Below are 22,823 nucleotides of genomic sequence, written 5' to 3' on the forward strand. Positions count from 1 at the left end.
GAACCCCTAGATCTCATATTACCACCCTGATTACCTTGAAATCTTGAACCCCTATTTACATTCTGATTACTAGAAGCAGAAGAAAACCCGGCTCTAAGAAGCTACCAGAAGAAGAACCAAAGCTAAAACCCATTCTCTTGGATACACCACCAGTAGGAGCCAACCTAGAAGAAAATTGACCTCGTGTATCCCTACTCCAGCTACTCTCTGTGTCTCAGCCTCGGCGAGCGGCAATCCTTAGACGATTGCACATCTCATCATATGTCGCCTCGCCCAGCAAAGATAGCTGCTGGCAGTATTCTGGCCTCATCTTTTCTAATAACCTCTTTGCTTTCCACTTGCTATCATTAGAAGCCTTCAGATATATTGAGAACTTAGACAACTGATTGAATTTTCTCATAAAAGTCTCCTCGTCTAAGTCCCCTTGTTGAAACGCATGAAACTCTGCCTCTTTCTCATCTCTGAAAGCTGGTGGAAAGTGAAAATCATAAAATCTTTCTTTAAATTCAGCCCAAGACATAGATCTTCCATCTATGGGCTTAACAGAATCCCACCAATGCTTGGCTTCACCAACAAGCTACATCGTAGCCAAGATAACCCTTTGCTCAGATGTACACCTCACAACAGTAAATAACTGCTCCATCCGATCTAACCACTCCTCGGCTTTCCCATCAAGCATACTACCATCATATGTGGTTGGATTAGAGCGAGAGAATTCCTTCTAAGGTCCGGATATGTCATCCTCTCGGTTATAGCAATCGGTTCCTAAGCTCCCACAGCACTAGAAGATCCCTGCCCAACATCTGGGTCAACATGTTGATTTGAAACAGCACGACCTCTAAGATTTTGCTATATATCCACCATCACTTTAAGCAGCCTAGCCATGACTGCATCCGTCCCCTGTGGTGGTGGTGGAGATGGAGGCGGTGGCGGAGGCGGAGGAGGTAGAGGTGGTGGTCATTCCTCATTCCTCGATCTACCTCTTCCCCTTCGAGCCATATTAGAACTGAAAAGTGTATGGCCACAAGCGTATGGACCTTTCTCGCCTCCTAAAGGAACAAGCTAGAGAAAGAAAAACAATATTAGTCCAGGTTAGTGGTAGAAGGGAAAGAGCATAAGAGTAATGTATTTAAGGTGCCAAGTAGGAAAGAGGAATCATAAACCTAAAATTGATACCAAATGTAACAGTGCCCCGAGTATTATCCAAAAATCACATAATTCAAATAAACTAAGTGTGGTTAAGGAGTTGATCCTCTAACCAATTTAAGAAATAAATCATTTAAAACCTTAAAAACAATTATAGGTTCTACCTATAGCGCACGAAAGCAAGCTAGACAAAAATGGAATAAAAAGATGTTGTCATGACAGTAATTTATTGCTATTATGACAGCCCTCCTGGGCCAACTTCCAGGAGGCGCCATTCCGTCATTCAACCTCCGATCGAAGTGATTTTAAATCTCACACGTCACATTCAAAGGGTACTATAAGTGTACCAAATTTCAAAAAGATCTAAAGATTGGATTAAAAATTAGACATATTAAATGATTGGCTATTTTTGCTGTCATGATAGCTAAAAAGCTGTCATGACAGCACCTCCGGACTAACTTCCGGGGTGCACTATTTCATCATCTGAACTCCGATCAGAGTGATTCCAAATCCCACATGTCATTTTTAAATAGTACTATTAGCATACCAAATTTTAGAAAGATCCAATGGACGGATTAAATTTCGCACATGTTGCAACATTATCAATTATTGCTGTCATGACAGCACTTTTGCTGTCATGACAGCTCCTTCGGACCAAATTCCAGAGTGCGCTGTTTCTCCATCCGATATCTGATCGACATGATTCTAAAGCCCACACGAAGCTTATAAAAGGTTTTACTTGTGACCCAAATTTTAGAGAAATCCAACGGTCGGATTAAGATTTGGACACCCGGATGCAAAAGTATGGGTTTTTGGTAAAAACCATTTTCAAAATTGTCCAGATCTCATCCTAATGGTCACAAACTTATGGGAACACTTTGGACACGTCAAATAGGACTAAAAACACCTGATAGAACATTTAAATGGTAGAAAAATCCTTTATACTAAAATTTGACCACTCGGGTGCCATTTCCCAAAATGGACCCTAAACCCCCAAAATGCACAAATCACACAAGAGTGGTCAAAAAAACTATTCCAAATATCATATACACATATGAATACACACGATAAACATTTTCACTTGGCTCAGAGATCTCTGTGGGGCCCACGCACCCACTCTCTCTATCCAAGGTATATGTTTGCCTATAGCACACCATTTGCAATGCAACCACTTTGCATTTGCTTGTGGAATCACATATATATCAAAATAAATATTTGCTTATAGTGGAAACTTAGTCTACTAAATAAATCCATCAAAACCACACACCATAGCCAAGTTTCCTAGTCACAAGTATACAAGCAAACAAAAATTCATACACAAGCCATACAATCCACACATACTCATGCACATATACATAATTATATCCTATTGGCACCCTAATCCTAAATACATTACAATAGATTTGCTCAATAGAAATGGGTTGCAGTTCTTTACAATTCACAAACAACCCCTAGCTCTGCTCCTTTCCCCGTCCTCCACTGGTTCCTTCGCCTGGACCTAGAATATTGAAAAGAAAGGGGTAAGACAACCACAGTCTCAGTAACAGAGAAATCTACATTGATTATTACAAAGCAAGTCATAATCAAATAAACGAATAATAAATTTAACATAGTATAATTTAGCCATTTAAAATGCATGAATGCATGACCTAGGCCGGTATGGCCTTTCATGACCAACAGAATGCCCCCTAGCACTCTTTAACTCGCAGGTAAACTTTATACCTACTTGTACCTCCAAAGGCACAAAGATAATCTAAGGCATGATCTAATCCACTGAACCGCCTATGCCCCTTCGACGTGAATCCTGAGCAGTCAAAGCTAACTCCCTCCCAGAGCCAGCCCGACTTACTCTCCATGTGAGGGCTACCTTGGCCTAGGCACTCAACCTCACACTTCATATGTCGGATTCCCTCCCCCACTGAGAGGTGTCGAACACTCAATACACTAACCACTTTAGTGCACTGAGCCCACAATATGTAAGGCAACACTGAGTACTGACAGTGTGCCATAGAATATCAAAAGTCCACACCTTCTCATTGGTGAACTCCCACCGAGATCATGCCTTTTATTCATGTCTACCTTTCCCGAGTATTGACCACTTCAACACTCTAAGGTAGTATAATATTTATAAATCTCCCTTAAACAGTTCCTTAGCCTATCTAAGGTACCTTACTTAGTTACACTTCCTTAAGTGCAACTTCTATTCTTTATGATTATGATACATGCAACAAATCTCGTTTCCATAAAAACATTGTTGTTAAACATTAGAAAACATATTTGTACTATAATCAAAGTAGTACCCCATAACCCCTTACAAAGCACATTTAATCTTTTAAAACATGTAATGCATGATAGCTAGTAATATTTATTCAAAAATAGCTAAAACGAAGTAATAAGAAATATAAATTCCCCTGTTACCTCAACCTTTTAGTACCAAAAGGGTTCCTCTTGTACAAAATAGGGCTTGGCTTGTTCCTTAACTTCCAAACAAATTCCACCAATAATTCCTACAACATATAAGTAATCCACATCACTTATCATGTCAAATAGCATTAATGAAGACTATAACTCATACCACACAACTTGGGTCTATGAGCCATAATCCATCCCAATGGTCCATATATTAAACCAACCATTCACATAGTATCACTTAACCACCAAAACCATTTATTAGCCATCACTAGGCTAATTTCCAATTTATAAAATTTTTAATCAATTAAAAACCTTCACTTAGTGTCACCAACTTTCACCATTAGCCCTTATAATGAAAACCAAACCTTAATTTAAATCTTATAGGGCTCAAAATAGCAAAATTATAACTAAATCAATAAGCTTAAACTATTGAGGAGAAAAACCCAATCTCTTAGGGTTTAATTTGTGCCCAAAACACCTCTTTTCATCCAATTATCCACTCAAAATATATATCACTATATAGAAACTCAAACATCCTCCATAGGATCCAAAAAAATAAAAGCTTGCAAGAATAAAGCCTTTGGGATCAAAATCCACAAATTTTCTTTTCCAAAAATTGAGAAAAACAAAGAGGAAGGGAAGAGGATTGAAGTAGGGAGTTTACCTATCGCGTAGCCGAGCTCGCAACGGCCGCAAAGCCTCCTAGATCCGAGCGTAACTCCATCTCTTTCTCCTTTTTTCTTCCTCTCTCTCTCGTGCGTTTGTTTTCTTTCTTGTTTCAATTTTGTTTTCTGCGTCTTTTTTCCCCTTAAAAAGGCTGATATAAGACTTTGGGAAAAATTACAAGAAAGGGCCCAATATTTTTTATTATAGCACAAAAGCCCGGGTCAAATTTGGTAATTTGTCCCATAGTTAAAAATCAAATAAAACCAAACTTTTGCTGAGAAAAATTCAAACTCTAGACCTCTATCAAATTATTCTAAATTTTAATTTAATTATAGATATTTTATTTTATTTTATTTTTTAAAATAAATCTGAGTCTTAAAATTTTTGGGATGTTACAGTAACACCGGTGCTAGATCGTAGTAACACTGGTACTACTATGAATCTTTGTACTCTATTTTTTATATCACTTTTAAAAGGTCATCAGAACTCATCTTTTAAATCATTCTTTTCATCTAAAATCAATTGTGTTCACTCTATATCCTTACCAAATGATATCTAAAAAACAATTATTCCGTTGAAGTTCTACTGGCTGCTAATATTTATTTTAATCATTGAGCTTGCTTTCTGTTATATCAAAACGTATAAGCTTCAACCACTTTTGTCAAAAGCATTTAATGCTTTTAGCCATTACTGTACAAAAGAGGAAGTCTCTACTGTAAAGCACTGTTCCATTGGCTAGTCCACTCGAGAACCTCAGAGAAGCTCAAATATCCAAGGAAACTCAAAGCTAGAAGGAAATAGATCGTAAGCAATCTCCAATAGAAAAATTTATGAGTGTAATGGATCATTTATGATTCTCAACTATAAATAGACTCATTTATGAAAACTAAATAAGGAGGAACGACGAGAACAACAAGAACATTCTACATTTATTTTGAGTATCAAAGTTTACCTATCTTCTGTGTATCATTTATTGATAGAGAGCTTCATTGATTATATACCTACTCTAAAAGAGAGTTTAAAAGAAGTAGTAGTTCATTCTTAAACTTACTCTATTTATCCCTATTTTACATCTTCAAAATAGAGGAACTTAAGCTCAGGGAGCTTAAAGGGATTTATTATTATTACCTTTGTAAGGGGGAGAGTTTTAGACTTATTGAAAAGTTGTTTATGTACTGCGACAACCAAGAGCCCAAATTAATCTTGGTATTATAGTTAGAAATCTCAAGAGGTTCTTGGGGACTAGACATAGACTCAAGTGGTAGGAGTCAAATTAGGATAAATTATCTATGTCAAGCTCTATTCTTTTAACCCTCATGATTGGTGATTTCATTCCTTCATCTCACTTATTATTACAGCATTTCATTTTAATTTTCAATTAGCCCAATTTACCCCTCTCTTGGGGCATTTACAATTGGTATCAGTATTTGACTTAAATATTTGAGTAAAAGATTCTACTAATAGCTAATTTTGCATATGATAATTTAGGAGAAGGTATGTCAACAATGAGGCGTCCTGCATTCAAAGGAGAAGACTAGCCCTTCTGGAAAAGCAGAATGATGATGTATCCTAAAGTTCAAGATATTGAGAAGTTGGACATCGCTACCAAAGGTCCATATATGCCCCTATGATTCTTGGAGATGATGGCCTGATGAGACAAAAAACAAGAGAAGAATGGTTGATAAGGACAAAAGAAGATTAAATCTTAATGCCAAGGCAAAACTTACAATTGCCTATGCTCTCAATAAAATGAAATATTATCATGTTACTCACTGCACTACTATAAAAGAAATGTGGGATGCCTTGAGACAAGCTCATGAAGGAATTGATGGCATTAAGGAAAATAAGAAGAGTAGTCTCATTCATAAATATAAGACATTCAAGATGAAGAAAAGAGAAGCAATCAAAGATATGCAAGTAAATTTTACTCATATTATCAATCATTTGATAAATTTGGGCAAAACTTACACTTAAGCTGAACAAGTCAGAAAAACTCTCAAGAGTCTTCCAATGGAATGGCAACTCGAAATCACTACCATTACAAAGGCACAAGGAGTATCAATGAGCTTGGTAGCTGCACTCTTTAGAAGCCTTGAAGAACATGAATCAACCTTGTTTCAATACAAGGAAGATATAGGCAAAAAGAAGAAAGGCATTGCTCTGAAATTCGATGAAGATGAATCAGAAGCAGAATCTGACAAAGATGAAGAATTTGCCATGATGGTCAGACAATTTAAAAGATTCTATCGAGGAAAGAAGAACTTCAAAAAAAGGATCTTCAAGCAACAAGAAAGATCAAAAGGAGCCACTGACATGTTATGAATGCAAGAAATTAGGACATATCAAATGGGATTGTTATTAGTAGCAAAAGAAAAAAGAAAAGGAGAAGAAAAAGGAAAAGCCTTAGAAGAAGAAGAAGGCCTTTACTGCATGGGGAGATAGCTCCTCAAATGATAAAGAAGAGGAAGAGGAGATAGCAAGCCTATACCTTATAGCACAAGAAATAGACCTAACTGAATCACAATTAGATCAAGTATGCCTCACTATCTCTAAGAGGTGCTTTGGACACATGACCGGAGATTTAAATTAATTCATAGAACTACATGAAAGAGATTGTGGTCATATCACTTTTAGAGGTGATCAAAAAGGTCATATTGTTGGTTTTAGAAATATGGGAAGAGGAAAAGAAGCATTAAAGGAGTAGTATATATCAAAGGTCTCTTTCACAATCTAATAAGCATAAGTCAAAGCTGTGACAAAGGAAACAGAGTCATCTTTGACTCAAAGGAATGCATTATTCAACAAAAAGTAGATAGGAAGATACTTCTTCATGCTGATAGAGATGGTAATTTTTATACTGTTGATTTAGATTATAAACCTCTTTCTTAAACCTATTTTCTAAGTAAATTTAGGGAAATTTATTTGTAGCACAGATGCTTGGCTTATGTAAACAAAAGACAAATTGAAAAACTTTTATAAAATGATTTAGTTATTAGTTTACCACCCTTAAGCTTTGATGAAAAAAAGTTTTCTAAGCCTATCAATTTGAAAAACAAACTAAATCTTTGTTTAAGTCTAAAGATTTTATTTCATTTGAAAAAACTCTTCAGCTCTTACATATGAATTTGGTGGGTCCTATGAGAACAAAAGGTTTTGGTGGAAATCTCTATATTTTAGTTATTGTTGATGATTACTCTAGATTTTCTTGGACTTACTTTCTTAAGTTTAAAAATGAAACTTTTTATGCCTTTAATGTATTTGCCTAAAAGGTCTAAAATGAGAAGGGTATTTCTATAATGTCAATCGGGTTTGATTATGGAGGAGAATTTGAAAATGGTGACTTCGTGAATTATTGTGATGAAATGGAATCAGACATAACTTCTCTACACCAAGAACTCCTTAACAAAATGAAGTGGTAGAAAGGAAGAACAGAGTACTCACAGAAATGGCCAGAGCTATGCTTAGTGATAATGGCGTGTCACAAATATTCTGGGCTGATGCCATGAACATTGCTTGTTACATCATCAACAGAGCTTGCATAAGGCCTAAACTCAACAAGACACCATATGAACTCTACAAGGGAAGAAAGCCAAACATATCTCATTTTCATGTGTTTAGTAGCAAGGTGTTTATCCACAATAACAACAAGGAGAATCTAGGAAAATTTGATCTCAAATTAGACATGGAAATTTTTATTGGATACTCCAACAGGAGTAAGACTTTTCGTGTATTCAACCTCAAATCCAAGACCATGGAAGAATCAATCATATAGTGTTTGATGAATTTCTTATGGAAAAGAAGAAGATACCTGATGTTGATGATGTCACAAAAGAGCTATGTGATCTTCAACTAAAGAAAAACAACATAACAAAAGATCCAGGAGAGAAATCTGAGACTCCACCCGAAGGTAATGAAATTGAAGAAGTTTAGCAACTAACCACTTAGAGAAATAACAAAAATCATCCTCTGGATCAAGTCATTAGGAATGTCAATGAACCTGTCCAGACCATAGGTAAATTATAAACATTGTTAGTCATTCAGCCTTCATTTAAGAAATAGAGCCAAAAATAGTAGAAGAAGCCCTATTTGATTTGTACTGGATAGGTGCAATGCAAGAAGAGTTTAATTGGTTTAAAAGAAGCCAAGTATGGGACTTGGTACTAAGGCCCAAAAATCATCCAGTAACTGGAACTAAGTGGGCCTTCAAGAAAAAACTTGATGAAGGAGGCATAATTATCAGAAACAAAGCTCGACTAGTAGCAAAAGGATACAATCCTTAAGAAGGTATAAACTATAAAGAAACCTTTGCTCTAGTTGCTAGATTAAAAGCAATTTGCCTACTTCTAGCATATGCATCTATGAAAGATATCAAGCTATACCAGATGGATGTAAAAAGTGCTTTTCTCAAGGGTTACATCCTTTCTCAATGTTGAACAACTATCTAGTTTTGAAGATCCTCAAAAATTTGATGTTGTCTTCAAATTGAAAAAAGCTCTTTATAGACTCAAACAAGCACCTAGAGCTTGCTATGATCGATTGAATTTCTTTCTTTTAAAGAAAGGATTCAATTGAGATAAAGTTGACACTACTCTCTTTATAAAAAGAAAAAGGGATCAATTATTAATTGTTGAAATTTATGTAGATGATATTATATTTAGTGCAACTGATGAGTGTAAGAAATTTTTTGAGTTAATGCAGGGAGAATTTGAAATGTCTATGATGGGAGAACTGACATTCTTTCTTAGACTACATATTAAGCAAAGGAAGGATGGTATATTTATGTGTCAAACTAAATCTTAGAGAGATGCTCAAAAGTTTAGGATGGATCAAGGTAATAGAATTGATACTCCAATGAGCTAAACCATTAAAATGGATAAAGATGCTATTGGAACAGAATATGATTACAAATCATATAGAGGGATTATTGGATCTCTTCTATATTTAATAGCAAGTCATCTAGATATATCTTTCAATATTGGTCTCTGTCCAAGATTTCCATTAGCACCAAAAGAATCCCATGTGACTGCAGTAAAAAGAATTTTTAGATATCTAAAAGACACTGATTCACTGGGTCTCTAGTATCCTAAAGGAAGAAGTTCTTAATTGGATATTCTGATGCTGATTTTGGTGGATACAAGACAGAGAGAAAAAGTATGAGCGGAACATGCCACTTTTTTGGTAGATCACTTATGTCTTGGGCAAGCAAGAAATAAAATACGATCTTGTTATCATTAACTGAATTAGAATATATAGCTGCTGGATTGTGTTATTCTCAAATATTATGGATGAAGCAGCAACTTGAAGACTTTGGAATCAAGCTCAAGAATATTCCAATCAAATGTGACAATACCAGTACAATATGCTTGACTAAGAATCTAGTTCATTATTCTCGAACTAAGCATATTGACATTCGTCATCACTTCATTAGAGATCATGTTCAAAAGAAAGATGTCACAGTAGAATTTATCCCTACTGAACTACAACTTACTAATATCTTCACAAAACCTCTGGGAGCAGAACAGTTCGTATTCATAAGAAGAGAGTTGGGTCTGTTAAATCCTAACAAACTGTAAGCAATTCTTTCTTCTTACTCATTCTTTTTAATCTATTTAATTATGTATTCTAACTTAGGCATCGGAGTGGCTATTTAAAAGTGCGGATCTCTGTCTAACGAAATTTTCTATTAGTGTTATAAAAATATAAAACACCGATGTTAGAAGTTCAACACTGGTACTAATGGTTATTCTGAGATATTACAGAAAGCTAACTTTGATAATAACACCGGTGCTATATTGTTCAACATTGATGCTATGAAAGCTACTTCAAAGTTATTAACTTTACAAAGAGATGAGTATAACACCTCAAAATGACTTAGCGTAGATAAGATCAAATTGATTTACAACTTTAAATAAGATAACCATTGAACTTTAATTTTTTAAGTTTAATACCGGTGCTATGGTAAGTAACACCAGTGATATGTCTGTCTATATATATGTGTGTGAATGTGCTTTCTCGCTCAGTTCACTCTTTTGCCCTAAAACCATCGGTGCTACTTTTCTCTCAAATAAACTCCCTCTTTATTCTACTCTTTCATAATCATTTTTCCTGTTAACCCAACCATTCCTTTACCAAATTTATACCATTTTCTCCATCAAAATCTCTAATATAAACTGACCAATCCGTGATGAAGCCTACATGAAAAAATGACTAAAGAGGCTCTAAAAGCTTGAGGACTCTCTGTGTCTGATTTCTTCCAAGCTAGAGACAATATGGTTATGCGAGTTGGGTCTAGATGAGAAAATCCAAGTCTCAGCAGCTACAATGAAATGATGAATAAAACAGAGCAAGTTGCAAAGGTCAGAAAGAGAAAGGAAAGAATGAAGAAAAATCTCCTGATGAAGAACAAGTGGAAACTACTAGTACAGTTCCATCTCAACCTCCTCCTAAAAAGCCTAAGACTGCTCAAAAAGGACAAAGACCATCAAAGAAAGCTAAAGCTTCTCAACCCTTTGAACATGAATCAATCTCCTCTAAGAGAACACTTGAAGGTATAATGCCTAAGCAACCTCACTTTGGAAATCATAAAGAATAGAGGAAGAGGAAAGGGAAAGCTCCTATCACTGAGGTATCAGATGAGAGTAATGATTTTCCTAGTTTATGCTTTGACTCACTCCATATTGGATAAATTCTAAGCCTGGCCTTGAAAATGACCAGAAAAAAAGTAAGTAAATCTTAGATTGCTAACCTAACAGAGCTCAAAGAGAAAGGATATGATGTTACTGAAATGATGAAGCCTTACAAGACACTATTAGAGCTTAACATGATAATAAGTAGCTTTCTACTGTTCTCTACAAGTTCTGCATAATAGTGAAGTACTAAGAGCAACAATGAGAGGAAAGTCTTTTGACATTACAAAAGATGATCTCAACACCCTTGTAAATATTCCAACTAATGAAAGGTTGATGAGGCTATCAGACCTATCCTATGAGAAGCCAGTCATGTTCACAACACTGATACCAACCTGGGAAGAAAGTTCTGGTCCTATAGAAAATCCTAAGTCCATGCCGACACTTCACAGAATAATCTATCACATTCTGTCAAGGTTGATTACTTGTAAAAGAACTGGGGTAAATTAGTTTATCTCTGAAGACTTAAGGTTTATGATTGCCTTAATCAAAGGATTCAAATTGGATATTGCCTCCATCATCTTTAAAAAGATCAAGAACTTAGTCTAGCTGAGCAGAAAAAGAGATGGGAAATATCTCATCTATGGAAATGGCATTTCCAAAATGCTAGAAGATTAAAATATTATATATCTGGAAGGTAATGAAGTGTTAGGACATGAGGAGATCAATTATATAACTATAAAAAAGATGGAAATTAATAAAGAAGGAGGAGGTGATGTTGAGGCTGAAACTTACTTAGTAGCAGCTCATAGTGCTCAAGGCAGACAAGATTCTCAACTAGCTTAGAATGACTCATCTATCCTACCATCATCACAAGGAGTATATCTTGATTCAGATGCTGTCAAGTAGTTGGATAGGAGATTTAAGATTCAAGCTGAGCTTTTCACTTTGTGTCTTGAAAGACAAGCTAAGGACTTCAATTAGAAACTAAAGAAAGCCTCTAAAGAAATTAGAGAAGAATTCAAGGAAGAAATTGGCTTGCCGAGAGCTTAAGTTATGAGTTTTGGAGGTATACTAGCTAGATCAAGAGACACATTCGAGCACTATTCTCCCTTTAGGATGGGTACTCTTACTGGTGTCTCTTTACATGAGAATGTTAGTGTCTCTCTACATGAGGATTTTGTGTTAGTACACACATCCAGTACCTCTACTTCGAAGAAGGAGATTGAGGCAGACATTGATAGTGACCTGCAAATACCTTCCAAGACTGAAAATCTGAAGGTTGGACTAGTTTCCTCTACTGATTCTAAACTAAGAGCTATATTTGAAGATAGTTTAGAAGGAGTTGAGTCATATGCTTTAGATAGCAATAAGCTTGCACTAGTTCTGGCCAAGATTGCTAGAGAGTATATTGAAATATTTGATGATGAGGAAGAATTGGAGTCTACACAGTCATCGTCGCCTTCTACTCCATTCTTTTATGGGATTAACTATATGGAAGCCTTTCAAGACTTAATCAGGAGAAATCTTAATTTTGTATTGTCTCCCACACCACTCCTTGCCATTTTAGAATCTGGTGCAATGTTCAAGCCTCTACTAAGGTTCAAGAATAGACCAGTTTGGACTAAAAGTGGTACTTCTTCATCCTATGTGCCTTCCTCCAACCTGTTTGTTCTTGTTGATCTATCCAAGCCTTCCACTAATGACAAAAAGGGGGAGAAGTGTGATGCAAAGTCAGAAAACAAGGCAGATAGTAAGGTTCAAGATAATGGGTTAGACGAGTATATGGTCGAAGATTCAATAAGTGGCAAGCATAAAGGTCAACCTATTGTGAGAAGACCAAGAAATGCCTTACCTAGACTCAGCAGATTTAGAGCAAAGCCTTTAGAGACTTCTAAGCCTCAATCCTTATCCAAACCCTCTGAACCTCAAACCTTTCAACCCTCTAAAACACCCAAACCTTCATCTCCTACTATCAAGAAATTCTATGAGTTAATGGATTTCTTTGGTAATAACTTTAAGAGGTGAACTGAGTGGCTGTTTGAATATTTACTTGTTTATATATTTAAACTTTCTTTAATAATTTGTACCTTCTTTAGAGAATATATATATAATGTGCATTTTTTCTCTTTTAATCTATGTTTATCTCTTTTAAGAAGTAGAGACCAAAGTCTCTCTAAGAACTAACTCTTTGCAACTGAGTTTTGTCATCATAAAAAAGGAGGAGAAATGTTGAACCTTGATTTTGATGATTGCAAAATAAAGAGAAGTTTTATGCGTTTTAGGCTTTCTTAACAAAAATAATTGGCTTAACATTAAAACTAACTAAGTGAAAGCTTATACAAGCAAAAGGTATGCTATCTTGTTAGTTAAGTATTTGACTTAACTATAATCTTTTATACTTGAAGCTATCTTGTTCAAAAATATTTCTAAGTGTTGATAACACCAGTACTGGATGCCCTAATACCAATGTTGCCTCTGTTATCTTCATTGTTCTATTGATTCATGGTTCATATAACACTGGTCCTACTCATTCTAACACCAATGTTACCCTTTTAAAACTTGTACAATTGAGTCTCTCTTATTCGAACCTTTTTCCTTACACTAGTACTATCTTTTCAACATCGGTCTTGTTCTTTATTTATCCTTAGTTGAGCTATGTCATCACCTGTGTTACGTAATTAGCACCTATACTAAGTTTTGCTCAAGTTTATGCAACACTTGTGCTAACATCTTAACACTAGTAATGTCCTTTCTTCAATCTTATGAATAGATTTGATTAAAATGTTACTTCAGTGTTATTTTCTTTTAACACCGGTGCTAAATAATCTTTTTAGAAATATTCTAATTCTTCCAAAAATATCAAGAATCTTCATCTTTTACGTATTGGATTACACCGGTAAGGACAACACTTGTGCAATAACTTTCTTTCTGTGTCTGCTTATGACTGTAACACCGGTGCTAGATCATAGTAACACCGGTACTACTATGAATCTTTGTACTCTATTTTTTATATCTCTTTTGAAGGTTATCAGAACTCATATTTTAATCATTCTTTTCATCTAAAATCAATTGTATTCACTCTATATCCTTACCAAATGATATTTAAAAATAATTATTCCATTGAAATTCTGCTGGCTGCTAATATTTATTTTAATCACTGAGCTTGCTTATTGTTATATCAAAATGTATAAGCTTCAACCACTTTTGTCAAAAGCATTTAATGCTTTTAGCCATTACTGTACAAAAGAGGAAGTCTCTACCGTAAAGCACTGTTCCATTGGCTAGTCCACTCGAGAACCTCAGAGAAGCTCAGATATCCAAAGAAACTCAAAGCTAGAAGGAAATAGATCGTAAGCAACCTCCAATAGAAACATTTATGAGTATAATGGATCATTTATGATTCTCAACTATAAATAGACTCATTTATGAAACCTGAATAAGGAGGAACGATGAGAACAACAAGAACATTTTGCATTTATTTTAAGTATCAAAGTTTACCTATCTTCTATGTATCATTTATTGATAGAGAGTTTCATTGATTATATACATACTCTAAAAGAAAGTTTAAAAGCAATAGTAGTTCATTCTTGAACTTACTCTATTTATCCTTGTTTTACATCTTCAAAACAGAGGAACTTAAGTTCAGCGAGCTTAAAGGGATTTATTATTACCTATATAAGGGGGAGAGTTTTAAACTTATTGACAAGTTTGTTTATGTACTGTGGCAACCAAAAGCTCGGATTACTCTTGGTATTATAGTTAGAAATCTCAAGAGGTTCTTGAGGACTAGACGTAGACTCAAGTGATGGGATTTGAACTAGGATAAATCATCTGTGTCAAGCTCTATTCTTTCAACCCTCATGATTGGTGATTTCATTCCTTCATCTCACTTATTATTACCGCTTTTTATTTAAATTTTCAATTAGCCCAATTCATCCCCCCTTAGGGCATTTACATATATTAATTTTTTTAAGTCAAAAGACCAAATTTCCCTTAAAGTTAAAAAGAAAAAAAAAAGAAATCCCTACTGTTGCTAACACAAGCCACCGAAGCCCCTATCACCGATAGGGGTCCCAGTGGTTGGTCACCCAAGCTTTAGTATCAGTGAGACTTTTTCAAGAATAGTTAGTTTGGGTGGCCAAGGAAAGGTTTGATCCTATAACCCTTGGCCACCTAATTAGCCACCAAGCCCTTTAATTATATATGGTAAAAAAAATAATGTACTAAATTGAACTTTTAACCACTTCCATGATATAACATAATGATGTGTTTGTTAATTCTTATTTTACTAATGTTACTTGTTAATTTGACATGAATAAATAGAAATTGAGGGCTTTAAAATTTCATGCATTTTACTTGTTAAAAGTTTGAATGTATTATTGTTAATCATAAATAGATTGTTGTCAAAACCTGAATGAATACTTGTTAGTAAAGGACAAACTCATACAACTAAACACATCTTATTAGTTTTTCAAACTTATTAAAACCTGAATAAATTGTTGTCAATTTCAAATGAATTATTGTGAAAGCCTAAATATATACTTGTTGATAAAAGAATAATACTTGTACAATTAAGGCCATCTTAGCTACTTTTCTAACTTGTTAAAACCCGAATGGACTGTCATTAATTTAAAATGAGTTGTTGTTAAAACTTGAATGGATACTTATTGATGAAAGACTAACATGTACAATTATGGCCATCCTATCTATTTTTCTAACTTGTTAAAGCCTGAATAGACTGTTGTTAATCTAGAATGGCTTGTTGTTTATATACTTGTTCTATTAGACCTCTGCGTTTAATCATCAATATCAAGTATCTATTCAGATTTTGACAACAACTCATTTGAAATTTACAACTATCCATTTAGGCTTTAACAAGTCAAAAAAACTGATAGGATGGACATAATTATTCGGGTTAGTTCTTCATCAATGAGTATTCATTTAGGTTTTAACAATAACTCATTTGAAATTAACATTAGTCCATTCAGGATTTAACAAGCTGAAAAAATAGATAAGTGATAGGAGTTAGTCGCTTATCCTCCAAATTAAACTAAACTAAACCCTAATGCAATATAGGGCCAACCCTAGGTCATCTCCCAAGGAATGATCTTGGTCTAATTAAAAGTTATCTAGTGGAATAAATCACCTAAAGTTGTAGGAATTTAGTTACCTAATTGTCTATACTAATTACCTAATGTGCAAGAAATTAAAATGGTAATTAAAGTGAGTAAAATGAACTTTCCTTTTCACAGGAGTGGAACCCTAGAGATTAGTTGATTTTAGACTCATTATCTTCTCATGATTAGGCTAAGTTTAGCTCCCCTTTCCTCTTGACTAAAGCTATCGTAACTTAAGAAAATTATCCCAAGCCAATTAACCTAATTAGCTAACTTCCCTAGGTCTTAGATTAAAGTCCCTAGTTCAATTAACCAATTGGTAAAGAAATTAGTCAAGTGATTCACTCAAAATCTCCTCTCAACAACCACGGCCAAAACAACAATGTGAGTAACCACAAGATTATGTCAAGCTACTCAATAATACAAGCATTGACACCACAAGATTATGTAATTTCAACACATGTAATTCACTAAATGAAAAACATAAGATTATGTGCTCAACATGAAGTGGCCGAATCAGTCATGACAGCTTTAGTCAAGAGAAAAGGGGAGCTAAACTTAGCTTGATCATGAGAAGATAATAAGTCTAAAATCAACTAATCTCTATGGTTCCATTCTTGTGAAAAGGAAAGTTTATTTTACTCACTTTAATTACCATTTTAATTTCTTGCACATTAGGTAATTAGTATAGATAATTAGGTAACTAAATTCTTACAACTTTGGGTAATTTATTCCATTAGATAACTTTTAATTAGACTAAGACCATTCCTTGGAAGATGATCTAGGGTTGGCCCTATATTGCATTAGAGTTAGCTTTAGTTTAATTTTGAGGATAAGCGACTAACTCCTATCAAAATTTTGGCGCCATTGTCGAACAATGTGTTTAGGTTTAATTCTAAGGTTGTTTAGTGCTTAATTTACATTTTTAATGTTTCTGAAATTTTTTTGAAAAATTATAAAAATTGGGTTTTATTTTTTTAGTGTTTTTGTGTGTTTTGAGTGTTTTTTTTGTTTTGGAAAAAAGGAAAAAAATAATTAGTGTAATTTTCGTTGGTTTGGTGTAGAGCTGAAAGTATTATGTTTTCAGTGTCTTTGTTTGAAATTGAAAAATCAACTAGGAACGAGTCTGAGGGAATTTGAACTTGAAATTTATTTCATTTGAAAGCTCTATATTTTGGCTTCATTTTAAAATTGGTTTGGTTAATTGTGGACATGGAAAGTGTCCTGTGGAAATTTTACAAAATAATAAGTTCCAAGGAGCTTTTACAAAGGATTCCCAAACCCTGTTGCAATTTTGAGTTGGCATATCTCCCTCTCTATGCGTCCAAATTGATTTATTCTAGCCTCATTTTTCTTATTATTTTCTTATATTTGTTTATTGTGTTTATCATTTTCTTTAATTTTTCCATTTTCCTATTTGAAAGTTTGCTGGAAGCTCTAAAGGTCTTCTAGACAAAATCTTGTTTCTCCAGAATCGTGGACCAACTTGTGAAAAATTCTAGGAATGATTGGGAAGGAATTTTGATCTGAAATTTTTATATAATTTTATTGTATATCTCTTGTGTCTCTCATAAAATTTTCACAGGAATTTCTTATGTGGATTGACTACTAGAAAATCCAAAAGTTCACTATCTTTAGAGAGCCTACTGTGTGAATTTCAGAATTGCCAAAGCTTCTTGATTGAGCATTTCTAACTCTCTTTCTACTTGTTTGGTGTTTTTTTTTATTGTGTTTTTCATTTTGTTGCTGTTGAGTTTATAAGAAAAAGAAAAAAAAAATTTCTCTTGCTTTTGTGTGTTTTGAATTGTTTCTTCTTGATTTGCATTTTAGTTTAGCTTGTTTTTTGTTCTTAATTTTCTTGGGCTTGATTAATGCATGACCCAAAGAAAACATACCTCTTTTGTTGAATTAGATCTAAAAATTGAAAGAACTATTTCTAGATTGAGAAGATCACAACCTATTCTTGATTCTCATTTGGTTTGTAATTTAATAATGGAAGGTATCTTAGGGCATGAGCATGTGCATAATGAGGGCCATGGGAATGGGAGTGAGAATTTGCATGATGATGGCCATGTTAATAATGAATTTGAAGGCTTGCATAATCCTAAAGAGGAGAGGGGCATTAGGCAATTAACTTAACCTAATTGACATGACAATCCTTATGGCTTGTATGTTCCTCCTACTAATGTTCAATTGGAAATTAAACCCTCTTTAATTAATACATTGCCTAAATTTCATGGTTACCAAGAGAGGATTGCCATAGGTTTTTGCATATTCTCTACTTGGTTTGTGATACTATGAAGCCTATGCATGTAAATGTTGATGATGTTCAAGCTAAGGCTTTTGTATTTTCTCTTGAAGGTTTAGCAAAGGAGTGGTATTTTCAACTACCCTTCTTATATAAAATTGAGCATACGGGCTGAGATAAGAAGACTCTTCTTGGATAAATTCTTTCCAAATTCTAAGGTCACCAATTTGAGGAAGCAAATCTATGGGTCCAACAAGAACAGGATGAGAGTCTCTATGAGTATTAGACTAGATTCCAATGTTTTTTGGCTAAAAGCCCATACCATCAAATTTCTAGTGAGAATTTAGTCCAATATTTCTATGAGGGCTTGATTCCAAGAGACAAAGTTAACATTGATGCTGCTAGTGATGGATGCTTGATTGACCTCACTTCCTTAAAGGCTTGGAAACTAATTAACAAGATAGCCTCAAGTGGTGCTAAATACTCTATAAGAGAGAAGAGGAATGTGAATATGGTGGGTTCCTCAATGCTTAATGATTCACATGTGGACTTGCTAGCCACCAAGATTGAGAGAATATTGGCTCCACAAATATCTCAAGTGAGCAATGTAAGTACTTCTCAAGCACTTGTCCTTTATTTTTGTACTTTTTGTGACTCACCCATGCATGTAGAAAGCAATTGTCCTATTAAGTTTGAGCAAATGAATGCTATCTACAATGGAAAGCAATCCTATGGTGGGAGGCAAGGGCAAGGAGTTTATTCTAATACTTACAACCCTTCATGGAGAAACCATCCTAATTTTTCCTATTCAAATCCAAATGTGGCTTTGCAAGATAACCAACCAAGAGGATATCAAAACCTTCAAGGCTGAGAGCTTCCACACCTTTTGATCTAAAGTAGCTCTTCCCACAAATACAATCCCAATGGTAATTCTCTTGTACCTTCTTCTAATTCTTAAGGTGAAAGGAGACTTATTCTAATTGGGAGTTCTTCTAACTCCAATTCTTCTAATGATGTGAATGTGTTATGCAAGCAATTAATTGAAATGAATACCTTGTATAAAAACATGTATGATGGCTTAAGGAACAAGGTAGAGAGTATGAGTAACAAGTGTGAGAACATGAACTCTAAAATTGATACCCTTACTTCTCAAATGAATATGATTGTTAACCAATTAAGTGCAGCCAATGCTCAAGCTCCTACATTACCATCCAACACCGTTGCTAATCTTAAAGCTAATCACAATGCTATCACATTAAGGAGTGGTAAGGAGTTGGGAGAAAGAGTACAAGAACCCCAAAAAGAAGGGAAGGCCGACACTTCCTCTTTGAATTCTTCTCTTGATATTAATGTTTCTAGTTCTTCTTTTTCTCCTAATGATGCATCTTTTTGTAGGGATGATGATGATGAGAACATTGAGGAGATCATATATGAGCAACCACCATTCAAGGTGGAAAAGAGGACTATGGCCGAATTGCTTAGCAAGGAAAAAGAGGAAGAGTCCGAGCAAACTGAAACAAGAAAGGAAAGTTCAAGGAAGGAAGAAGCAAAACAAAATCAAGAACTCATGAAGAGACTTCCTTTTCCACAAGCACAAATTGTTCCTAAGAAAATTAAAGGGGAAATTGATTAAGAGGTATATGATTTCTTTCATAAAATTCATGTGAATATACCCTCAATGGATGTTGTGAAAAGCTTTCCTAAATGTCACACCCCAATACTAAGAGTGTGATCGGCATGAAATATGAGATGAACTCATATCCCATAAGCCTTGATTGATCAGGAACTAAGCTAAAATATTGATATATGTAAGTTAAATATAGTAATAAAGTTTGTAAAATTTTAAATGTTTTGTAAAAATTTTAACAAAGCCTCCCTTATAATTTGAACCTCCCAAAATTTTCACGACAACCATAGAACCTGTCAACCAACCTAGCAAGGAGACTAGCTCCATTCCAACAATTTACATAATAGCTAAATAAGACTGAAACCTTACTATGGTGTACGTGGAGCACTAAGTTATGATTGCAAAATACAACACATAGTTTTACCAAACTAATAATTGCAATGTGCCTCCTTTTTTCCAAAAAGCAAAAGGCCTCTCAATGATCTGCCGAAGGTGTATAGTTAGCTACACTATCTGAGACCAAAGAAATTATCGGTGAGTAGTGTTCCAATTATATACATGCATATAAATATATGAAAACATTAGCGAATAAATTTAATTTAAAAATTTTGAAATAATGAAACATGAACTTAAACTAATAATAATAGACAACAAGTTTTCTCAATGATACAATTATGAATTTGAACAACATTAATATGACAAAGTAATTTATCAAAATTGGTAATGTTCATGGCATATAAAAATTTCAAGAAATGGTAGGTAGAATGCTTTTAAAGAAATAATATAAAAATAATGAATTTTAAGTTTAGCTTTAGGAGGGCTTTATTAGAACGAATAGCAAGCATGGACACACAGTCCACGAGGGTAAGTAACTAATCAAGCGCGACTGAAAGCTACGAAACAAGCGCGGGAGGAGCCACGAATCAAGCGCAAGCATGAAGCCCACGAAAACAAATGTGAGTATGATGCTCACGAATAACCGTCCCTCCATTCCACATGCGTTGGCCAGCGCACAGGACTAGCACCTCTAATAAGCACCCTACTAGCTAGGTGTACTATAGCATGCCAAGGGCTAACGGAACTGCCATTAGCATCCAGAGTTCTGAACTCAATCCCCTTCATTAAAATCAAGTGTGCATGGTGAAAGAAGAATAGTTTCAAAATTCGTACTTCCAAATACTATTCAACTATCTTTTTTCATTGCCAAAGATTGTCATCATTTCCTTCATACACAAATCATTGCAATAAAAAATTTATATCAACGTGGTATTAAATAATTAAACTGCTTATGAGAAATAATACTATTAATCTGAAAATAGGATTAACAAAAATATGTAAACACTTTACAAAGCAATAATAATAATATTTAAATAAAGAAAATTTTTATAAACAGTTTATTAAAAATATATTCAGAACGCCACCCACTCACCTGAAAAATCCCAAGAATTATAAAGTTTGACCTTCTCAATTTCTCGCTTACTTCAACAGTGCCCCAAATAATCTAGCACACAAACCAACTATCTTAATATCACTATAATTTTCCTTCTTGTAATAAGCAAGGAAAATTTATTTTCAAGCTCTTCGATAATCCTTTAAATTATCAATCAAATACCACTTTTAAAAAAAATCCTCTAATTCTTTCTTCAACCTTCTTGATAGAAAATAATTGTTTCCTATAATAATTCAATCAACAACCATCCACTCTCAAAAATTTAAATAATTACATATTAATTTCATAATCAAATTTTCTTTTCAACCTTTAAAATATGTTTATAGATCAATAACACCCATACAAAATATACTTCTCACAATAACTAATAAAATTTCAGCAAAATATCAAAATTAAGAAAAGTTTTTCTAGCAAGCATTTCATCAAATAGCTTGTGGGCATTGATTTATAAACTAACACCAATATCTTCCACATCAATTTCACTTCCTAAAAATTTATCAACATCAAACAAATCAGATCAAGTTCAACCAAAACTCAAATCCATACCATCATCATCTTGTTCTTTATACAAAAACTCCAGCCTGAATCAGTTTTCCTTTTCACGTTCAAGCATATATGACAGCACAAAGCAATAGAAATTTCACAGCAACAACCATTACAGCATGCACAAGAGAAGAGTTTGCAACCTTATTCACTTAATTACCCACACACGCTTAACAAAATCACAAAGAATAATGGTTTGAAGGCTCACTTTTACAACTGCTATGACAAGGCAGAGAAGGAGAAGAACAGAATTGCCGGCCAGCCAAGGAAAAATTGAGCTCATCACACATACATATAAGACGTGCAGCAGCTGAAAAAGAAAGGAAATTGAAGAGCACTCACACACACATGCTGACTCGGACCAGTGATGAAGCAGAGGCCAACGATAGAGAAAGAAAAATATAGCTAGTTACCAATTATAATGGATGAATGAAGATGGAGAAGAGCGTAGTAGTGAGGACAACACAGACCGATGGTGAGGAACGAGGAAACATGACCGAGAAGGAGGAGGAGGAAGAGTTTGACAGTGAAGAAGGAAGAAGAGCACAATGTCGGTGGAGAAGTAAGAAGTGATAATGCTCTGTTTTCTTTCCTCACACGACTGATATAAAAATCTAATCAAAGAAGTGTTGGAAAAATTACAAAATAAAGCAGCAAGAAAATTACTAGGGAGGGCACAGGGGGAAATTACAAAAATAGACAAAAACGTTTTTCCATAATTTGAAACCAAATAAAGTCAAACTTTTGCTAGGTAAAATTTAAACTCTTAATTTTCAAAAAATATTTTCTAGTATAAGTTCTTCTAAACTCCCACTTTCTACTTGCTATAAAAATTATTTTTAAATAAAATATTCATTAAGAGAAAAATTTTGTCCAATTTAAAATTTAGGGTTATTACACTAAATATGCCAAATTTTTAAAGGATTGTTGTATGTTAGGGGAAGTTTAGGCCTAATGCTAGGGTTCAATTACCCTCTTCTGTGAG

At 34.3% G+C, this 22,823-nt stretch overlaps 1 protein-coding gene across 1 annotated transcript; it reads right to left on the reverse strand.

Annotated features, from left to right (window-relative positions):
- Positions 1–2,584: 2,584 nt before the first annotated feature.
- Positions 2,585–22,555, reverse strand: LOC129289989 (uncharacterized). Its single transcript, XM_054926718.1, has 4 exons — positions 22,546–22,555; positions 22,252–22,452; positions 22,047–22,148; positions 2,585–2,644 (listed from the first exon to the last, which is right to left on the reverse strand). Exons 1-4 carry the CDS (start codon positions 22,553–22,555, stop codon positions 2,598–2,600), a joined length of 360 nt encoding a protein of 119 aa, XP_054782693.1. The 3' UTR covers positions 2,585–2,597.
- Between the last annotated feature and the right edge of the window lie 268 nt (positions 22,556–22,823).

This window comes from Prosopis cineraria, unplaced genomic scaffold (assembly GCF_029017545.1).
Source record: "Prosopis cineraria cultivar Desert tree isolate PC_DT_omini unplaced genomic scaffold, ASM2901754v1 PC13, whole genome shotgun sequence".
Classification (NCBI taxonomy): Eukaryota; Viridiplantae; Streptophyta; class Magnoliopsida; order Fabales; family Fabaceae; genus Prosopis; species Prosopis cineraria.

What these genes read in the sequence shown, in the direction of transcription:
- LOC129289989 (XM_054926718.1), bottom strand. An exon ending in TCATTCATCCATTATAATTG is followed by an intron (nt 22,149 to 22,251) that starts GTAACTAGCTAT and finishes TTTCTTTTTCAG; the next exon opens with CTGCTGCACGTCTTATATGT. An exon ending in TTGTCATAGCAGTTGTAAAA is followed by an intron (nt 2,645 to 22,046) that starts GTGAGCCTTCAA and finishes TCAATATTCTAG; the next exon opens with GTCCAGGCGAAGGAACCAGT.